The following is an 18,013-nucleotide window of genomic DNA, read 5'->3' as shown; positions in this document are numbered from 1 at the left end:
CCCAGTGCAAACAGTTCCTGTCGCCACCGTGTCACACTTCCAGACTCTCTATCCTAATCACACACACATTGCCCAAATACCCTTGGCCCAAAACAGAACCCGATGTCTACTATTGGCTTATGGGCAAACCCCATGGTTCACACGCAGCAGCAGGGAGACTGATGCAATGCATGCATGCAATCCATTCATCGCATCTGCTGCGCAGCAAGTACTATTACTGTGTAAATGCTATGTAGAAACGCAGCTGGGGTATTCTGAGACATCAGACTAGACCTTTGACGGATCGAGGCACACATCTCGGCTGCAGCCCCCTTATACATACGCCTCGTACCTGCCGCGGTGCAAGTACCGCCGCCAACCGGAATACCGCTTTGCCGCTGCGCTGCGCTGGCACGGCTGTACCCGCATATGTCCGTGTTCGGGTTGCCAAGATCAAGGAGAGACAGAGAAACGAGTCAAGAGGCGGCGGCGCCGTGAATGAGTGCGGCGGGCCCTGTCTCAGCCTAATCCATCCGTCATCCCTCTCGTCCTGGCCCACCCCCCCGCCCGCCCTGGGTGTAGTAGCGGTCCAGCTCGATTACCCTTAACAGGTTGCTGTGCATTTCACCCACTCGACTCCTTTCCCCTCGCTCCCCTCGCCCTCCTTGGATCATTGGACCTCTCAAACGCTCATCATCACCATTGCAAGCACACTGTTGCGCGCTCGAACACGTTCATCCTCTCCCTCTCTCCGTCTCTCTCTCTCTCTCTCTCTTCATCTCTTCGTCTGCTGCTTCTTCTTCTTCTTCTACTTTTACTTCTACCACTTCACTGTCATCACTACACCTCCTCTCTACTACTCTCTCCCTCTCCATCCTCCATCCTCCACACCCCAACCCCAACCCATCAACTCTCAACGCACGCGCCTACCTCGGATCCCTCGAGCCTCAACTTGATCTCATCCCACTCCTCCCCACTCTTCAATCCTCAATCCTCCCCGCCCTCCTCCCTCTTCGCCTCCTCCTCATCTTATCCTCTCACATCCTCCTCCTACTTATTATCACTCCTCTCACTCCTCGCCCCATCGCCCACCCCCAAATCAATCTCCCAACCACGTTCATTCACCCTTCCGTGCGCAACCCACCCCCAATTCCTCCCCAACGCGTTCCGCACCCACCTCCAATTCATCACCCTTCCACCCTTCCATCTCTTCCACAACACACCATCTCCCTCTAACACTCTTCGCCCCTCTCTCCTCACCAGCACCACTCTCCCCCCCCCCCTCACCTCGTCGCAATCATCACAAACAACTCATCGCGCATGGGGTTACTAGCCCTCCCACCGCCATTTCGGCGGCAACGCCCAGCCGACTATGTTCCACTTCCCCGATCACCCGTCCCCTCCGCAGCCAGCTGGGAAAGCGATGACAGCTTTGAGGCTCAACCACCACCCCGCCGAATCCCTCTAGGCCTCCGCGACCCCGCTCTCCTCCTCCCAGCCCTCGTCTTCTTTGGAGCTCTTACTGGCCTCTTTGTCGCTTTCCCATTCCCAACCACAATTCACGCCTTCCTCCCACTCGCAGGCGCCCTCGCAGCATGGGTCGCAGTCAGTTGGGCAAAACTCGCAGTCGGCGCGCTACGCGCCTGGCGCGCCCCTAAACTTGACGTGCCACGACGCAGATCAGCAACCCACCTCACCGCCCTCTTCGCGTGTACCGCACTCATGGCTTACTGGCTCTCCCTTGGCCTCACGCCCCGCCCATCCGTCCTCCCCACCCTCGCCCCTCCCGAGGACGCCCCTCGCTACTTTATCGCCGCAAACCTATACAACAACGAGCGCCTCATTCCTCGTTGGACCCGTGAGGTTCTTCGCACTGCAAAGCATTGTGAGTATCGACTGTTGGCTCCTCGGGTCGGGATGGGATGTATGAAGAATTCGGGGGGGTAAGGGAAGGGGGGCAGTGCCGAGCGGGCAGAGAGCACGGGCAACTTTGGTCCGGCACCGCCCCCCCCCAACCTTGACCAGAACTCGATCCTCCCGCAACCCCGGTCAACCATCGCGTTGTTCTTCTCGTCCTCGCGATGGCAATGACAGTGGCGGTGGCGACGCTAAACCTGGGCTCGGGCTTGGGCGTGGTCGTCGGTACTTGCGCCGCGTGCAAGGGTGCATGCTGCATGCATGCGCGCGCCCACGCGCATGCCTGCGTGTCAGCTGCCAAGCTCTGGCCTGCCAACACGGACGCAATCAAAGGAATGGCTTGAGCGCTGCATCTTGGCGCCCTCCATTCCCTTGAGGTTCATTCACGACGTTTCTCTGGGTTGTTTTCGTGTTTCACCCTCCCGATGGAACGCAGATACTAACGCTATAGTGGGGCCCGAGCGTACCTTCGTCTCAATCTACGAGTCAAACTCGGTCGATGCCACTCCACAGTTGCTGGCCGAGTTTGGCGACCAACTCACCGCCGCCGGCGTGGCGCATCGCATCGTTTCCGAAGTGACTGAGCGTTGGTGGCCATACAGCACTAGTCCCGAGCGCATCAGTCTACTTGCGACGGCACGGAACCGTGCGCTGGAGCCTCTTCAAAGCCCAGACGAGAACATCCGCCTCCCTGATTACGACTCGTACACCAAAGTCTTGTTCCTCAATGACGTAGTGTTCACTTGGGACGCGGCCATCCGCCTCCTCGGAACGAGCCTCGATGGCGAGGAAGGCGAGGATGCGTACGACCTTGCTTGCGGCATGGACTTCGCCATCTCAGGCTTGTACGACACGTGGGTGGCGCGCGACATTTGTGGAGTGCCACTCCGTATCTTCTGGCCGTACGTCAAGGACGAGCCGTCTATTGAGCGTATTCGCAACAACCGTCCCTTTGAAGTCTCGGCGTGCTGGAACGGCATTGTTGCGTTCCCTGCGCGGCCTTACCTTTACCAGCCGACAGCCGAAGAGCGTGCAGGCCGGTTGCACAAACGCGGATGGAAGATGCTTGACAATGGTTAGTAGCGTTTGTTGAGGAGCGAGGGGTCGGGGATATATAGCCTCGCTTCGACCTCGGAGGTGCCGTCTTTCGCATGGCATGGGCCGAAGCGTGCGGACATGTTTATTGGCGGCGACCGGCGACCGGCGCCCGGGGCCCGGCGGGCCCCGCAATGCCCGCGAGTATCAGACGCTGACAGCAGCGACCTACCCCAACAGCCGCATGTCGCCAGCGCTCACATTACCACTCAAGTTCCGCGAGTCGGGGATTGATGCTTGCGACCACTCCGAGTGCTTCTTGTTCTCGTACGATTTGCACCGCCTGTATCCCTCGCGTGAAAGGCCACCTCGCATCATCATGAACCCGGACGTCCGTGTTGCGTACGCGACTCACTGGTGGAAGTGGCACAACGGCGTGCTGCGCATCCCCGTTGTCGAGTGGTGGCTCTGTGAGTAGTATTGAGGTGGCGAGCACAGCTTTCAGCTGGACAGCAGGCAGAGACGGCGCTAACGCTCCCAGACCACTGGAGCCACGGTGTCCCAAATTACGCGATCGACTGGCTTGTCGAGTGGTTGTCCCGCCGACGAGACTACTGCACGTGGGGCGCACTGTCGCCACACTTGCCTGCGCGGTGTCCACGACTGCCTGGACCGAGGAATCTGTCGTGGAACGAGTAGTGTAGAAGAAGCCAGTCGCGGGCGACCGGCCCGACAACTGCGGGGAGTAGAAGTAGAGGCGTGCGCGTGAGGGCGTTCAACAGGGATATGTGGTAGTTTTTTTTTGGGGACGAGGTGTAGATGATGATGCTGTGTCATGTGCAGATAGTTAGAAATGTACAATCAGTAGTGGTTCTATAATATAGCGGAGAGATGAGCGCCGAGTCAGTCCAAGTCGAGTGGGATCAGTGGGAAAAGTGGAGCGATGTGAGGGGCGACGTGGGCTGTATGGGCATTTGCAGAGAGAGAGCCCAGAGCGAGAAGGATGAGAGGAGATTAGAGACGGACGTGTTGCCGATGGCCGATGGCTGAGAGCGGATGCAAATATCTGATTGGTGGCCCCGAGCCGTGCGTCCATCTCGCCCCTGAGGCAAGGCCGGTGCCCGTCATGCCACAAGGTGCATCTCCAGTCGACGACACCTTCCTCGGTACGTCGGCACATGGCTCCATCACGGCTGTTTCACCATCTCGCGCCTCGCATTATCAATCCGTCCTCCATCTAGATCTCCACACTCGCAACTGAATCTCTCTCCACCGTCGACGCCGGCGCCCATCATCTCCTCCTCTCGGCGACAGAGAGCGAGCGACCTGAACGAGTGAAAGAGCCGACCTCTTTCGCACCCATACCCTTCCCCTCACCACTCGCCCTCGCCCTCATCCTCCTCCACCTCCTCACCCCTCACCCCCAACCCTCATCTCCAGCGATACACGATGGCTCCACGCCAGGACTATGACAAGATCGTCAAGCTCGCGTGCAAGCCCAAGAATGCCCCGCCCAAGGCCAAGTACTTGGAGTGAGTACTCGGAGAGGGCGTCGGAGGTGAAGCGAGCTGGGCGAATCTGCGCATGGGATGGGCGTGCGTGGCACAAATAGCGAGTGCGTCGTCGGACGGCTTTCGGTGGTAGGAGGGCAGTGTTAATGCCCTCGGCTCACTGGACACTGCCCAGCCCCATGCACTGAAGCAACGCCGCCTGCCGTCCTCAGGCCCATCACCACCCCTCCCCATGTCTTCCATCACAGCCGTGCACGCACAGCTGACCCCAGCGCACTCATTGCCGCAACATTCGACGATAATGCCTTGAACGACATTACGCGCGCGTTGTCGCAACGCTTGCGCGACTCCAACCCAGTGGTGCGTGCTGCCTCGCACCCCGCCGGCCCGAGCTGCTTCTCCTCCCCCTGCTAACCCTAGGTCGTCTTCAAGGCGCTCATCACGCTGCACCAGATGATGCGCTCGGGCGCGAGCGAGCAGCTTCTCGGTCACCTCGCGCGGTCCGATACTCTGCGGCTCCGCAACGTCCAGGGCATGAATGACGGAGCGGGTAAGTTGACCTGGTCCGAGTGGATTGAGGCAGAGAAGCGCCCCACCCTGCCCCCAGAGTGGTCGCCGGCCGCGGCAGTGGCGGCCGGCACGATCGCCGGTGCAGGAACCCGCCGCACAACATCTGTCTCGCTCAAGTCTAGAGAGCAGTCCCAGCCTCAGGAGTGGAGTGGGGCGTGGTCCATGACGCCATGCTGACTCAACAGGCTACCATCCTCCCAGCAACCTCAGCGCATATGCGTATTATCTGGACAGCCGGATTCGCGCGTTCCGCGATTTGCGTCACGACCTCGTTTATCTTCAGACCGAGAGCAATCGTCGGAGCACGGGTTTGGGCGCGAACGGTGAGTCGCACGCACGTCGAGGTGGGCGACTCGCTGACGTCTAGCCAAGGCACGACGGCTGCGCCACCTCCCCGTCGACAAGGGCTTGTTGCGCGAGGTCAAGCAGGTGCAGCGCATCCTGGACGCACTGATCCGATGCACCGTGAGTTGACCGGTTTAGACGGGCAGTGAGCCTAACATCAGTTCTACGATGATGACCTGCGCGACGAGAATACCGTTCTCGCCTTCCGCATGCTCATCAAGGATTTACTAGTGCTATTCCAAGCAGGCAACGAGGGCGTGTGCAACATTCTCGAGCACTATTTTGAAATGTCCAAGGTGGACGCGACCGACTCGTTTGACATCTACAAGTCGTTCATCAAGCAGACGGATAAGATTGTTGACTACCTTGCGATTGCGCGGAGGCTGAACAACATTGTCAATGTCCCAGTACCGAACTTGAAACACGCACCAACATCGCTCGTTAAGGCGCTTGAAGAGTACCTCAACGACCCGAACTTTGAGCAAAACCGAATGGAGTACAAGAAAAGCCTGGGAGTCGTGGAGGGGCGTGCAGGAGATAAGTCGTCCGCAGCGACTGCCAAGAAGGAAGAGAAGAAGGACGAGAAGGCCGCCGAGAGCAGTAAGGCGGCGTCGACAGCCGCCCCACCACCGCCCGTCGCGAATGCGCAAGCCAAGATTCAAGACTTCCTGGACTCGATTGAGAGCGACCAGGCCAATGGCCAGTCCTCGCTGGCGGGAAGCAGCTCGATGAACTCGCTGAACGCGGGCGGCAGCATGGGGATGAACCAGTTCGGCCAGATGCCCATGGGTCAAATGGGGCCAATGGGTTCGATGTCGACGATCGGGTCTATGGGTGGGATAGGCATGGGCGGTATGGGAGGCATGGGCGGCCAGATGCCCATGCAGATGCAAATGACGGGCATGGTCAACCCATTCCGCCAGAGCACCATGTTCCCCCAGCAGACTGGCTTTATGGTGCCACAGATGACGGGCTTCCCCAACTCGCAGGGTTTCATGCAGCAGCCACAACAGCAGCAAAGCGGCTTCCTTCAGCCTCAATCGACCGGTTTCCTCCAGCCCTCACACACTGGCGGCGGGTCCGCCATCTTCCAGCAGCACACGCCTCAGCGGCAGTCGACGTTCCCGCTCGCGTCCAACTCGCAACCGTTTGGCCAGATGAGCGGCGACGGCAAACAGTCGTCGCTGCTCGCACAACCAAACCAGAACAACCCCTTCCCCTCCTCCCTCCAGCCCCAACCGACTGGCTTCCTGCAACCACAAGCGACAGGCTCCAACCCGTTCCGGCAGTCACTCATGCCACAGTCAACGGGCATGATGGGCATGGGCGGCATGGGTGGTATGAGCGGTATGAACGGTATGGGGATGAGCAACACCGGCGGCGGCATGGGCGGTCTCGGATCAGGCGGCATGTCGGGTGCGTTCACGCAGCCGTCCTCGCCGTTTGGCCAGCCCCACTCGACGGTAGACAACCGGCCGGGCTCAACACCCAACATCATGAGTGGCGGCGCGAGGACAGACTCGCCCAAACCTCTCACAGCGCAGAAGACGGGCTCAAACAACCCCTTCGCGCCGCCTGGCGGCATCCCACAGCCGCCGCCGCCCATGCCCCACCAGCCGAGCATGAACGAGATTGCTCAGCAGCGCTTCCAGGCCCAGTTTGCGGCCGCAGGCGGCCTCAACCCGCAGCAACAGGCCGGTCAGCAGCAGTTCCAACAACAGCAGCAGCAGCAGCAGCAGCAGCAGCAGAAGGACCCGTGGGACTTCGACCCCCTTTCCTCTTCCTCTTCAGCGCCAACAAAGTCGGGCTCGGCAATGGGCGACATCGCAAGCGCCTTTGCGCTGGACAAGCAGCCACAGGGTGACTTCTTCTCCCAGTTCAACTCACTCTCTGTCAGCGACTCGAATCCGTCCTCGAACACCTCTGGCGGCTTCCTCCAGCCCCAGCGCACCGGCGTGGGCGGCAGCTCTGTGAAGCCGTTCAAGCCCACCTCGAGTTTTGGCGCGCAGCTCGAGCAAAGCCTCCCACCCATTCCGGAGCCTGGAGGGAGCGCGAGCGCGAACGGTATCAGCTCACAGGCCACAGGCTTCCCCTTCGGCTCGGGCTCTGGTACGGGCGTGGCATCACCAGGTGCCTCGGGCCAGGGGGCCCAGTCGCCTTTTTCAGGCGGGCCTGCGCAGTCGCCCGGTTTCGGCATCGGACAACAGGGCCTTGCGCAGTCGCCCACCGGTCTCAGCGCCCAGTCGACCGGCTTCCCCTTCGGGATCACCGCACAGCCGACAGGCTTCCAGCCGACAAGCAGCTTCGGGCAGCAGCTAGCGGCGCAACACACACAAGGCCAGAACCAGGTGCAGGGCGCGCAGCTGCAGCGCCAGAACACGGGCAGCAACCCGTTCCGCGGGGCGGGCGGAATGCCCGGCGCTGGCATTGCAGCCAGTGGCCCGTTTGGTGCTGGCTCGCCGTTCGCAGGGCAGAACATGTTTGGCGGGCAGCAGCAACAGCAACAGCAGGCAAGCCTGTTTTGAGCAGGCTGGGTGGGCGCTCTCGACGAATAGACCTAGATCTTGATTTCGGTATACATGCTAGTATTTATGGTATGGTTTCCGCGGGGATGTTGGCAGTGCCATGGAGTGGGGACTAAATCACCTTCTGAAGACGCAATGAGAAGCAAGAATGGCCAAGAGCGTCCGTCCGTCCGCCTGTCCGCCAGATCCGCTTCCAACCTACTCCTGATGCAGCTTCTCCGGGATCGGCTCACGGATGATGGGTACTCTCTGCGCCTGGTCCTCGAGCGCTGCGACAGCGTCGAGCCGTCTAACGGTGGGCCCGGGAGATCTGACAGGCGTGGGCGAGAGAGGGGGTGCGTCGTCGCTGCTCTCGGATCTAGAGTGGGAGAAGACGGGCGCGTGCTCGTCGGCAGGAGACATTGGCGATGCGCGTGGCCGGCGCGGAGCGCCGCGCACTTTGAACTCGATGACGGGCGCCGACTGGCCGGGGATCGAGAGGTTGACGATGACGGCGGCGAGGAGGCCGAGGCCTGATGTGAGCAACAATGCGGCTGAAAGAGGTGCACGGGGAACTCACCCAGCCCAGCCAACTTCTCCTTGAGGTTGTGGAAGTAGAGCGCGGTCATAAGCAGCATCCACACCCAGAGGCCAATGAGAGCGCTGCCCGCGACCGTCGAGAACGCATGTACCAGTCCCCGCGGCCCACGTACAGGCGCCTTCTGCCCGCGGCGCTCGGCGAGTGCCGCGCGCCAGCTCGGCGCGACCTCTGCCGCGAGCACGATCGCGCCGAGGGTGAGAAGGAAGGCGTGGCCCGAGATGTCGAAGCCACCGCTCCACCGCGGTCTCTGGAGCGGGCCGTCGAGCAGCGCGAAGAGGCGCGGGTGGGTGTGCGGCGCAAGCGGCGTGGTGCCGCAGAACTCGTCATGCAGGGGCAGGTAGACGTGCTCGGGGGCTTGGTCGGGCGCGTGGAGGATCATGGTCGTGTGTCCGTCGGGGAGGAGGTGTTCGAGGGCGCCGACGTCGATACCCTTTGGAAGGGGAATGGCACAGGTGCCGCCGGACATGGCGATGATCCGGTCGCCGAGACCCGCGCCAAAGCACCATGCCGTGAAGAGGATCCACGCGAGCGAGGCGAGGACAAGGGCTGCGAGGCGCTGGCCTCGCGACCGCCGCGGCGCCGTGTGCAGTGAGTGCAGTGCGGGGTTGACTCTGCCGACTGAGGCGGCGGCGGAGGGGACCTTTGGCGCGCCAGGAGACGTGGAGAGGTGCAGGAGGTAGATGCCCGCTGTCCAAGCCCACGCGCGCTTGACGAAGAGGACGTTGATCGCATTCGACTTGCGCGCAAAATAGGCTGCGCGGAGCGGCGCGTGGTTGTGAACGTGGTGCAGCTCAGAGGTAGGGACTGCGGTATCGCACGCAACGGCGATGGCGCAACCCAGACTGGAGTCAGCGTGTACTACTCACGATCGGCGCGAAAGCCTCGGAGGACGAGATGAAGGAGGTGAGAGTCGGGCAAAGCGCGATGTCATTCCAACATGGTCTCCCTCGCCCCGATGATGCCACACCGAAATCCACAGTCAGTCACCACACTTACAGGAACACTCCCGCGCACACCGCCCCTACTACGAGCTGCGGACGCTCCAACGCTTTCTCCAGTACTCCAGGCGGGGCTCGGCGCGCCCCGCTGCTTAGCCGACGCGGCCGACGGGCCGCGAGATCTGCGGCTGTCGAATCAGCGACAGAGGAAGATCGGCGGCGGTGCCGGATTTGGAAGGTTGGGTGTTTGTCCACGGGCGCCATGAGGGCGAGGCGAGAGGAGGGGCGGTAAAGAGGCTGAGGTGAGGTGCAAAGGTGAGGTGAGAAGAAGACCAGCTGAAAGGTTGAGGGGTGCGCGAGGATGATTCAAAGGAGGAGGCTGAGGAGTACAACTACGATGGAAAGAGGGCGTTGAGGAACGAAGATGGTGCTGAACGCGCGTGCTGAACGGGGCGGGCTCGGGACGGGCGCGGAGTGAATATGAGGCGGGCGTTGGGCCGAGACGGCAGGGGAGTGATCGGGGTCTTGTCGCGGCTAGTGATGGGCGTGGTCTGCTTGTCTCGTCGTGTCGTGTGCGCTGCGATCGCAAAGTAGTAGTGCGAGTGAGCAGAGCGCGAGGTGGTGTGAGCGCAAATGGTCTGGTCGGTCAAGAAAGAGCAATAGGAGAGGCCAAGATGGGATGAGGTGTGGACACGGCGCTCATATAGCCGCCCGAGTGATCGCCCGACGTCATCGTCATGATCCCTGGGCCGATCCACCATCGGCGCCAGCGCGACACCCGTGACGTCCGCGATACCCACCCGCCCGCTTCACCACACGTCCAATCGCACGCATTCATCTTCCTACAACTCCTCGACTCTAGTAGCCCCACGCGGCCTCTTATGTGGTATGATATGATACCCCACCTACAGCCTACGACGCACTGCCGAAGACCGAGAAACGGCGCACGAGGCTAGGGCCGTACTCTTCGTAGTCGGCGCGCGAGTGCGACACATTGTAGAATTCAGGAAGAGACGCCATAAGACTGCCACCGTACCACACCGCATAGCGCTGGCGCTTGTGCGAGATCACATTCACCTCGACGCCTGACGAGCGCATCAGGTTGCCCGAGCGGTCCTCGGAGAGGGAGATGCGGGAGTCCACAATTGTCTTGAGATCCTTCTGCAGACGCCGGCCAAAGTCCTTGTACATTGTCGAACCGCCAGAGAGAACAATGTTCTTGTACAGTCCGCGGCGGACGTCGATAGGCGACGTCTGAATCACGGTGTCGACCACCTCGGGAAGGGGCGTGAGGAAGTCGGACGAGTAAATCTCGGGATTGAAGAAGATCTCGGGGGCCAGGAAGCGCTCATAGCCGACGTCAAGCTCGTATTTCTGGAGTTAGCCATAGAAATGATGCGGCACAAGGCGCCATGAGCGGGACCGCTTCTCCACTGGAAAGTGGACCTGAGAGCTGGCATATAATCTGTCACCTGCCACCTGCGGCCTGCCGCCTCTCCATCCGCTGGCCTCGACCTCTGCTGCACTCACCCTTCCAGTCACAGAGTGTTCGCCAGAAAACCGCGCGAAATACTTGTATGGGTCGGCGTCGTACTTTCTGAACTCCTTCACAATGTCCTGGCACACGTAGGTGTAATCCTCCTTGATCTTCTCGGCCACACGGAGCTGGTCCTCTGGAGGGATCTGTGCCGACTCTCCACGGTCACGGAGGAGCTGCTGGACGAAGGAGGTGATGTCGCGACCAGCAATGGGGACGTGCTTGATCGACGAGCCGATGACATAGCCTTCAGCCACGGGGATAGTGTCTGGGGTCAGCGAGGGCGCGGTGACGCAAAGGGGGACGGGCAGCTGGCCAGGTGCGCCGGCTGAGCCAGACGACGCGTAGAGGTCGGCTGTGTCTGTGGCTGCCTGTCCGCCTCATTCCTGCCCGCTAGCCTCACTCACGGGTAACACCATCTCCCGAGTCGATGACCACACCGGTCAGCGTGCGCTCGGTAACTTTGGAGCTCGTCCACGACGCTGCGAGCGCCAATACAGCCTGTACCGCAATGTAAAGACCTGCGACATTGAACGACTCGAACATGATCTCGGCAGTGTTCTCGCGGTTCTCGGGCGGATTGAGCGGTGGCTCGGTGAGCAGCACATAGTGGTCCTCGGGTTCAGCGCGGAGGTATTTGAAGATGCTCTGCTCCCAGAATCGCTCCATCTGGTCCCAGTTGTTGATCATGCCGTGACGAATGGGGTAGTGAAGCGAGTAGGTCCTGGGGTCAGCCCGGTGCACAGCAATGCTGACGGTTATTCGCGGGTGCAGGAGGTCTGAGCTCATGAACTCCGCCGCTCTAAGACGGTGAGAGCTGTGAAGGCTATGAGAGCCGTTATTCCGCAGCAAACCCGTCCTTCCTTTTGCAAAGCCCTCACTAAAGCTCGGCTGGTCCCACACTCCTACTCACTTCGAGTTGGCCACAGCTTCGTCGCCGATGAAGAAGTCAAGGTCCTCGATGCCGCGCTTGCTCGCGAGATGACCGGGCTTAGCCGCGACTGGCGGAGCAGGGCGACGCCCCGTCGAGCTACTCGAGGTAGAAGCAGCGTCCTTAGTCGCGATTACGGTCGGGAACACGAACGAGGGCTCCGAGTTACCGGCGAAGCTGGTGTCAGTTGGCCTGCGAGTCCGACTGCAGCTGGAAGCTGAGTGTTGCTGTCCGAGGCAGCACCCAGTGCAGCTCTGCACGCAGGATACAACCTACCCCATCTTGGTGTAACCCGTGCCATTGTCGATGACGAGCGGGGGAAGGCGGGACATGGTGGATGATGTGGAAGATGGTTTGGCGAGGAGGACTGCGGTGATGATGACGACGACAGCATGAGCATTCAGGCGACCATATTTGATCCCGCTAATAGTATCATATCATTGCACTGCCTGCGCCCAATAGGTATTGCGAATTATCCGTAGTCGCGCTGGTGCGCGTTCGAATCCCGACGAGAGATCATCGAAAGGTTACGAAGCACGAAGCACATCATTAATTGAGACCTGATGAGTCAACATGTGAGACGCCACCTACTATTGATATTGGCTTCCTATAATCGATGGCCCGATCTGAACGCTTTGACCTGTACACCGAAAGGTGTTAATAATTGGGCTGTTCAGCCCTAATAGCAGTTCTACTTGAGCTAGATCTTCTCCCGGTGGGGGCCATCACACTCCCCGGTTCTGCCTTTCGTACGGCGCAGCGCCTGACAGTTCCGATCAACTCCTCGCTCTGCCCACTCCCTCCCTACGTACGAGTGTGATCGATACGAGGCGTGTGCTGTAGCACCCGTGATATGGGTGGGACTCGCTCGGGGTGTGTAGGGATCGCAGAGGTAACTCAAGCAATGTGTGTGTGCAACTCGGAGGCTCTTCCTTGCGAGGAAGAGCTCTATCTGCAGTAAATGTGTTGTGTGACGATGGATCCATCTTGTCGGCTTCATTTCATCGACGTGTATCTCCCCCGACTGGGTGTAGTCGCTCGCCACAACAGCAGCCACAATGCGTGGTTCGAGAACGTCAGCCTTTGATTATATCTAAGGGCGAGCGACGGGTGCGCACTGCAACGGGGGTTGCAGGAGCAGCCAGCCGACAAAGGTGGTGGAGCGAGAGTGTATCGCATGTCAGCACGGTCATAGATCTCGCTGAGGGTGCACCTTGAGCAATGGGCACCTCATGCCAGCGAGTCGGGCCTGCTGCTGCAGACTGGTTGGCGACAGAGACATGACGTCGCGCACTGAGGGGGGGGGGGGGGGGGGGCAGGATTGGCGCCTCGTCAGACGCGAGACCACGCTTGGATGGCCGCCTGGGGTGAGCGGTGGCACGGGGCGAGAGAGAGGAGAGCATGAGGATAGGTACCTCGCCTACAACTGCTTCGAGGCTTGTCCATGCGCTTCGCATGTTGACGAGCGCAACTGTCTGTTCGGGGGCTGGAAGGCCAAGGAAGGCCTCAAAGTTGAGGTCGCTGCAGTGGAAAAAGTGTGTGCTGGTGCGCCGGTGCGCCCTGATTAGCTGATTGTAGCCACGCATTCTTCTCCGACAATCGGAGGCGTGAGTGTCGCAGAAGACGGCGCGCGCGCTCCACTTGAGCACGTAAGTCGTGACAGGGTCAGTGCATGTGCGTGTACGCGGGAGCGATTGCTGTGGCGGGGGCGGGGGGCGAGGTGACGGCGGGTTGCCAGTCTGCACCTGCATCCGTCAAGACGACTCGAGTACGTCCTTTCAGGTGATGGGCGGCGGGGGGCGGAGGGGGACATGGCCGGCGTCTGGCATGGTATTTATTGATGTCTCTCTTCCTCTACACTCACACCTCGATCATCATCTAACAAACATATACCCATCCATCCATCAACACCCTCAAACTCGCCCCTTCATTAACCTCAACATTAGCAGTACGCTCCCAGGCCCCCGGCCGCCCATCGACGACCGGCTCGACTACGGCGGCGAATGGTTCGATCCTTACGTGCCGCCGTGCTTTCCGCGCACGCAGTGGCTTCCACGGACGGACATCGGCCCGCCGCACAAGCCCGGCGTGCACGATTGGTGCATCGTGCAGGGCGCCGCCCTACATGTACGAAGGATGCTCATTGTTGATAGCTGTTGTTTGTTTGTGTGTACCATTTGACTCGGATGCTCGAGTAACGTTGTGGGAGTCCGTTGTTGCGACAATTCGGCGCTGAATGCGGGACGACGTAGCACACCAAGCCGGATGTACCAGACACAGCATCTCGTGATCTCTTGGCTGGTCACTGGCACATGGGGCACAAGGGCCATGCCAAGGGCCAGGAATCGGGGCAAGGGAGGGCCCGAAATCTTATCTTGGTCGAGTTCAGAGTCCGCCGCTCCGCTGTCTCCGCTGGCTGTGGTGTATGGTGGGCATGCAAGGCGGCCACGGCGCGGTGGGGCTGAGGCTTGGAGATCGGAAAGCGGACTGGGCGGGATGCCGTACGCGTCGCACGCGCACGCTGCCTATCTTGTGCCTGGAAGTATAAGTAGTTGTGATCGGCGAAGGGTATGGATCTCATGGATCATGGATCATGGAGGATGGCGGAGGTGGGGGAGGTGGCGGAGGTTGGAAAGTGAGGTGGGAGGGCCCGAGCAGACACCAAGACTCTGGGCATTCCCGATCATGCGACGATGTCCGGAAGTGCACACCACCTCGTAGCATTCAGCAAAGACACGACGACGCGCGCCAAGTCTCAAGTAACTGTGAGATCAGACTCAAACGGCCGAGGACATGTCCTGCGCCCAGGACGAGTTCCAGGGAATGTGCACGCCACCGACCCGACTGGCCCAACTCTCCGTTTCCACTCTCACGTTCTAGTAAAGCATGAAGCAAGCATCCCGCATGGCCGCATGCTCATTTTCCACCATCTCCCTCTCTGATCTCTGATCAATTCTACATTACATGGCTCCGGCGGGCCGGCGATCCCAATTCAACATCCCGTCAGCCATGACCCGCTGGTCGCCAGCCGCAAGTGGTTCGGCGTCAACGCCACAGACGCTCGGGCCTCTTTATACCGGGCCAAGTTGGGTTGAAGCGGGCCTTCAGAGTTGCACAATCGTACAATCGCAAAGTTCCAAAGCTCCAAACCCAACCGCACGCCCTTTATCAAGTTTGGCATGTGCATCATCGGCCACATCGGCATGGTCATATGGTCATGGGCCAGACAAAGTCTAGAGTGAGAGAGAGAGAGAGGTGTACAGGGCGACAACTGGGGCGAGATGGGAGGATGGGTGGGAGTTGAGGGAGCTGGGCATCCCGCGTTGCACATGATATGATGCACATGAGGAATGGTCGATCAAACCCTTCAATTCACTCTCCTCGTTATGATTTCGAAATTTCTAATCTCTGCTGTACAGTTTCCGCACACACACCACACACCACACACATCCACGCGTATTCTCGCTTACACGCTTTGTTTGCATGCCTCGACGCGCGATCGCTCCCCCCTCACGCACCTAAATAGTTCTTGTATCTCCGAGGCAGTCAAAGATCTTGATGCACGACGCGCTCTGAGCGCAAAGGTCGCGGTGCCGCGTGCCGCGTGCCGCGTGCCGAAACCCTGGTGCCATCCCCTTGGGTGGCATGGGTGGGCGGCTGAGAGGCCCTTAATTTGGTGTCGCGGGTGAGGAGGGAACCCTTGGAACCCTTGGAGCCCTTGGAACCCTTGGACTGGAGGCCTACAGTTGAAACCTCTGACCCAAAGGCCACGTTCATCCTCCACTCTGCACCACTCTCTCTCCTCAATCTTCTCTCAATCCTCAATCCTCGTCGTCCTCTCCTCATCTCGTCGATACAATCTCTCACTCTCCCTCCTCCTCTTCTTCTTCTCCATCTGACTTGCTCTCTCTCTCTCTCTCTCGTCCACTCCTCCTCCTCCTCCTCCTCCTCCTCCTCCTCCATCTCGACCTCCCTCGACCTCCCCCCCCCCCCCCTCCCTCCGTCATCACTCATCTCTCAGTGCACCTCGCTATCGCTCAATTCACGTCCACACACATTACACACGCTCTCTTGACGCCTTTTCCTCCGCTTGACGCATTCTCCATCCGCATCACCCACGCCCACACCCACTCTCCTCCCACCCCCCGATCACTCATTCCTCTCCCCCATCACACTCTTCCACATCTCGACTCGCCTTGACGCCTTAACCTTCCACATCTAAATTCGAAACTTCGGTCAACAGCCAAAGAGCTGCTCATGTCCATCTCCCCCTCCCAACCTCCTTTCATCCCCGCATAACCTTCTTCACCTCTCACACATTTTCTACACCTACCGACCTCACATCTCTCATCCGCACTTCATCGACGGCAACGGCATGAAACGCTACGACGACGGGCCGCTGCCTTACTCTCAGGGTGGCCCCATGCCGACGCGTCGCCCTACCATCCGTGTCACAGGAGGCAACTCCTCAGGCGGTGGTGGTGGTGGCATGGGCATGGGCGGCGGCGGAGGCACCATTGGCCGAGGCGGCGGCGGCACCGTCAAGCGCTCCAAGACGCTCACGAGGCCCGAGCGACACGTTGCGCCCGAGCCCCTCATCAACCCAACAGGACAGGAAGACTCTGCCGCTCATGCGTCCGGGTCCAAACTCGACTGGTGGACCGTCACGTCCTTGATCGTCACCTTTTGGGCGCCTTCCCCCTTGCTCAAGATGATGGGTATCACCGAGGCAAACTCGAGGCAAGCATGGCGAGAGAAGATTACGCTATGCTTCATCGCCATTGTTATGGGAGGTATCGTCGGTTTCGCGACCATGGGCTTGCAGAGCGCATTGTGTCCAGGCGGCAGCAATGGCGCTGGCTACCAACTTTTAGGCTCCCGTGACTGTGAGTACGCTCGTCTCTGCAGAAGTCTCAGGCGCTTCGCTTCACAAGGCAAGCGATGCCAGCGATGCGATGCCAGCGATGCGATGCCAGCAATGCGATGCCAGCAATGCATTGGGGCCGGCATATGCCATCCCTGGTCTGGGCCCTGTAGCTCGGTCTTGGCCCACGACTACGCCGGCCGCAACTGACGTGACGCACCTGCTGGAAACTGGAAACACGCGCGCTGACTCCTAGCTACACTGTCCATCGCTGGCTGGGCCTTCAACATTAACGAGTCCAAACCCTTTGGCAATGTCAACTTCTACGAACTTTCAAACCAAATGAGGGGACAGGACATTACCCCCTTCTTCACCCGTTCTGCAGCCGACTACCCAGACTGCACCGCAACCAATTTTAGATACGCCGCGCCCGACATCTGCAACGCGAAAGCCAAGGAGGCTAACGAATGTCTGCTCGGTCAGCTCAATGCCAACTCGCTTAACCAGTATGCGCTCAGGAACGAGTCGCAGTACGAAGGCTATTCCTGGGCACAGGTCGTCAACAGCACAAATTACATCGTCATTGATGGTTGGGTGCTCAACATGAACCCCTACATGCGCGCCAACCCACAGCCCATCCCGGGCGACCCCATTGATGGCATCATTCGCCGCGCCATTGACGTCCAGTCATCGTCGGGCAAGGACGTGACAAAGCAGTTCTACAACAACCCAGACACCCGGGCTGCGATCAAGTGCCTGACGACGCGCTACCTCGCTGGCAAAATCGACAAGACAACTCCGGGATGTTTCGTTGCTGCGCTTTTCCTCTACGCGTCGCTCATCGTCATTCTTGGCGTCGTGTTGGTCCGCTTCTTCATGGCCATCATCTTCTCCTGGTTCATCTCACACAGACTCATCGAGAAGAAGACGCTCTCGCGCGGGACCGGTATCGCCCCCACTGTCATGCCCGAGGGCGCCAACGTCTCGGTGCACAACCAGACTGGTACGGCTCCGTGGGCTCAGCCCGGCCGCAAGGGACAGGCTCCCGTCGCCGCTCCGGCTCCAGTCATGAGTCTAGATCGCATCGGCGCCGAATTGTTCTGCGTGTGCCTGGTGACGTGTTACTCGGAAGGCGAGGAAGGTATCCGCAACACTCTCGACTCGATCGCCGGTACCAGCTACCCGGACCAGCGCAAGCTTCTCTGGGTGGTGTGCGACGGCATGATCACGGGTGCCGGGGAGAAGCAGAGCACGCCCGACATCTGCGTGGGGATGCTCGAG

General features: G+C 60.1%; 4 protein-coding genes across 4 annotated transcripts; 2 read left to right on the top strand and 2 right to left on the bottom strand.

The window, feature by feature from the left end:
* Nucleotides 1–1,701: 1,701 nt before the first annotated feature.
* On the top strand, nt 1,702–3,409 carry COLE_04463 (uncharacterized protein; the record flags this gene model as incomplete). Its single annotated transcript, XM_018420063.2, has 3 exons — nt 1,702–1,864; nt 2,348–2,926; nt 3,156–3,409. The coding sequence occupies 3 exons, from the start codon at nt 1,702–1,704 to the stop codon at nt 3,407–3,409; spliced, it is 996 nt and encodes a 331-aa protein (XP_018275879.2).
* A 971-nt stretch (nt 3,410–4,380) lies between these two features.
* COLE_04462 (uncharacterized protein) lies at nt 4,381–7,882 on the top strand (the record flags this gene model as incomplete). The annotated part of the gene is made up of 6 exons (XM_018424313.2): nt 4,381–4,463; nt 4,715–4,802; nt 4,863–4,992; nt 5,198–5,335; nt 5,380–5,477; nt 5,519–7,882. The coding sequence occupies 6 exons, from the start codon at nt 4,381–4,383 to the stop codon at nt 7,880–7,882; spliced, it is 2,901 nt and encodes a 966-aa protein (XP_018275878.1).
* A 198-nt stretch (nt 7,883–8,080) lies between these two features.
* Nucleotides 8,081–9,664, bottom strand: COLE_04461 (uncharacterized protein; the record flags this gene model as incomplete). The annotated part of the gene is made up of 3 exons (XM_018424312.2): nt 8,081–8,394; nt 8,442–9,304; nt 9,459–9,664. The coding sequence occupies 3 exons, from the start codon at nt 9,662–9,664 to the stop codon at nt 8,081–8,083; spliced, it is 1,383 nt and encodes a 460-aa protein (XP_018275877.1).
* Nucleotides 9,665–10,312: 648 nt separating this feature from the next.
* On the bottom strand, nt 10,313–12,200 carry COLE_04460 (uncharacterized protein; the record flags this gene model as incomplete). Its single annotated transcript, XM_018424311.2, has 5 exons — nt 10,313–10,774; nt 10,931–11,205; nt 11,345–11,661; nt 11,851–12,045; nt 12,145–12,200. The coding sequence occupies 5 exons, from the start codon at nt 12,198–12,200 to the stop codon at nt 10,313–10,315; spliced, it is 1,305 nt and encodes a 434-aa protein (XP_018275876.1).
* Nucleotides 12,201–18,013: the final 5,813 nt, after the last annotated feature.

Source organism: Cutaneotrichosporon oleaginosum (assembly GCF_008065305.1).
Source record: "Cutaneotrichosporon oleaginosum strain ATCC 20508 chromosome Unknown ATCC20508_contig04, whole genome shotgun sequence".
NCBI lineage: Eukaryota > Fungi > Basidiomycota > Tremellomycetes > Trichosporonales > Trichosporonaceae > Cutaneotrichosporon > Cutaneotrichosporon oleaginosum.
This window is presented reverse-complemented; position numbering and strand designations above follow the sequence as displayed.